The 1530-nt window shown below is 39.3% G+C and overlaps 1 protein-coding gene across 1 annotated transcript in view; it reads right to left on the bottom strand.

Moving 5' to 3' along the window:
* Positions 1–1530, bottom strand: part of LOC103725631 (guanylate-binding protein 1-like) — a 19784-nt gene that overhangs the window by 12129 nt on the left and 6125 nt on the right. Inside the window, exons 3-4 of the mRNA XM_029558570.1 lie at positions 438–547; positions 11–207 (exon numbers count right to left, since the gene is read on the bottom strand). Of these exons, the coding sequence (XP_029414430.1) occupies positions 11–207; positions 438–547 (307 nt within the window). The remainder of the gene's footprint in view (positions 1–10; positions 208–437; positions 548–1530) is intronic.

Below are 1530 nucleotides of genomic sequence, written 5' to 3' on the forward strand. Positions count from 1 at the left end.
ATCATGGTACCTTCATTGAGCTTCAAGGAATTCTCCAGGTACTGATCTGCTGTGAGTAACTGTCCATCTATTTCTATCTTCAGGGTCATATCTCTCAGAGTCCACACAAAGTCAGGGAAGAAGCTGACAAAGTTGGCAGAGTCCTCCACCGCATCGCAGCCAGGGGAGGATTTGGATCTGATACGTTTTGTCAGCTCTGTCACATAGCTGAGTAGCTAAGGAAAAGTGATTAGATGAACAGGGTCCCTGATCCTCTCACCTCATATTAGTCTCATCTATTCCCACAAGAATTTTGCTGTTTTGACTCATGCCAATTTATTAGTAGGTATACAGGATCCCCCACATGCACACCTTGCATTTGGTTTTTTTTGAGTGTCTTTTGATATTGACTCTACTCCATTCACAGGCTAGGATGTTCTGCACCACAGAAAGGATACTGCAGTTGGTCCATGGCCTGCTGGTTGATGGCTCCCACGCTATTGTACACAAAGGTACTGCTCAAAAGTACTGTCAAGGCAAAGATCCAGCAGTCGTTCTGGTTGTCACCCTGAAAGTCAGAATACATGTGGGTCAGGGGTGTGTTTTTTTCCCATGTCACTTTCCAGTTGAGCAGTGGCAAAACTGTGCTCATTTAACTAGAATTTTCCTAGAGTACTTAATAAAACCTATGTGATCTTTATAACTTCTGCCAGATTAAATCTAAACAAAATAATTATGGATTCTACTTGAACTTTAATACTTTTATTAGTAAATGTAGCTTACGCTCATTCTTATTAGACATTCTTATAATCATTGGTGGGTAATTACAAAAAGGGCAGTGGACATTGGTAGATATTCTAAGACTGCAAATATATTTTAGATTTAAATATTTATCTTGTTTTTTCATAGCAATGTTGACTTGCATGGAGATATAATATTTGTAGCTATTTTATCTCACAGTTCTTTTTTCTAGTGCTAGAAATGGAAACCAGGACGTGCACAGCTAGTTGAGCACTGTGAGTGAGTCACGTGCTCAGTCCTGGCAGCTATCTTGTTCCGTAATTATTTACTTCAGTTATATCAAAGCACTGCCACGAGGCAAATGTGTAATTATGTAATCCCATTCGGTATGGATCAGTAAGCCGAACTAAAAGAAATTTTAAATTTATGGAAACCAGGACGTGCACAGCTAGTTGAGCACTGTGAGTGAGTCACGTGCTCAGTCCTGGCAGCTATCTTGTTCCGTAATTATTTACTTCAGTTATATCAAAGCACTGCCACGAGGCAAATGTGTAATTATGTAATCCCATTCGGTATGGATCAGTAAGCCGAACTAAAAGAAATTTTAAATTTGCTTAAGACTCTTAACAGCAAAGTTTCTGTTCACACACAATCATCAGGTTTCTGTCAAATAAGACCCATGACACTGAGTTTACTTTTGATACTTTTATAATGTTGGGTGTTTTGCCCAGCTTACAACTGGGCATTAGTAATTTAAATACGGAGAACCAACCATCCTGCTCTTCTATGATTCCATACCGAATGGGATTA

Source organism: Nannospalax galili, unplaced genomic scaffold, assembly GCF_000622305.1.
Source record: "Nannospalax galili isolate Female #2095 unplaced genomic scaffold, S.galili_v1.0 scaffold1669, whole genome shotgun sequence".
In the NCBI taxonomy this organism is placed as follows: domain Eukaryota; kingdom Metazoa; phylum Chordata; class Mammalia; order Rodentia; family Spalacidae; genus Nannospalax; species Nannospalax galili.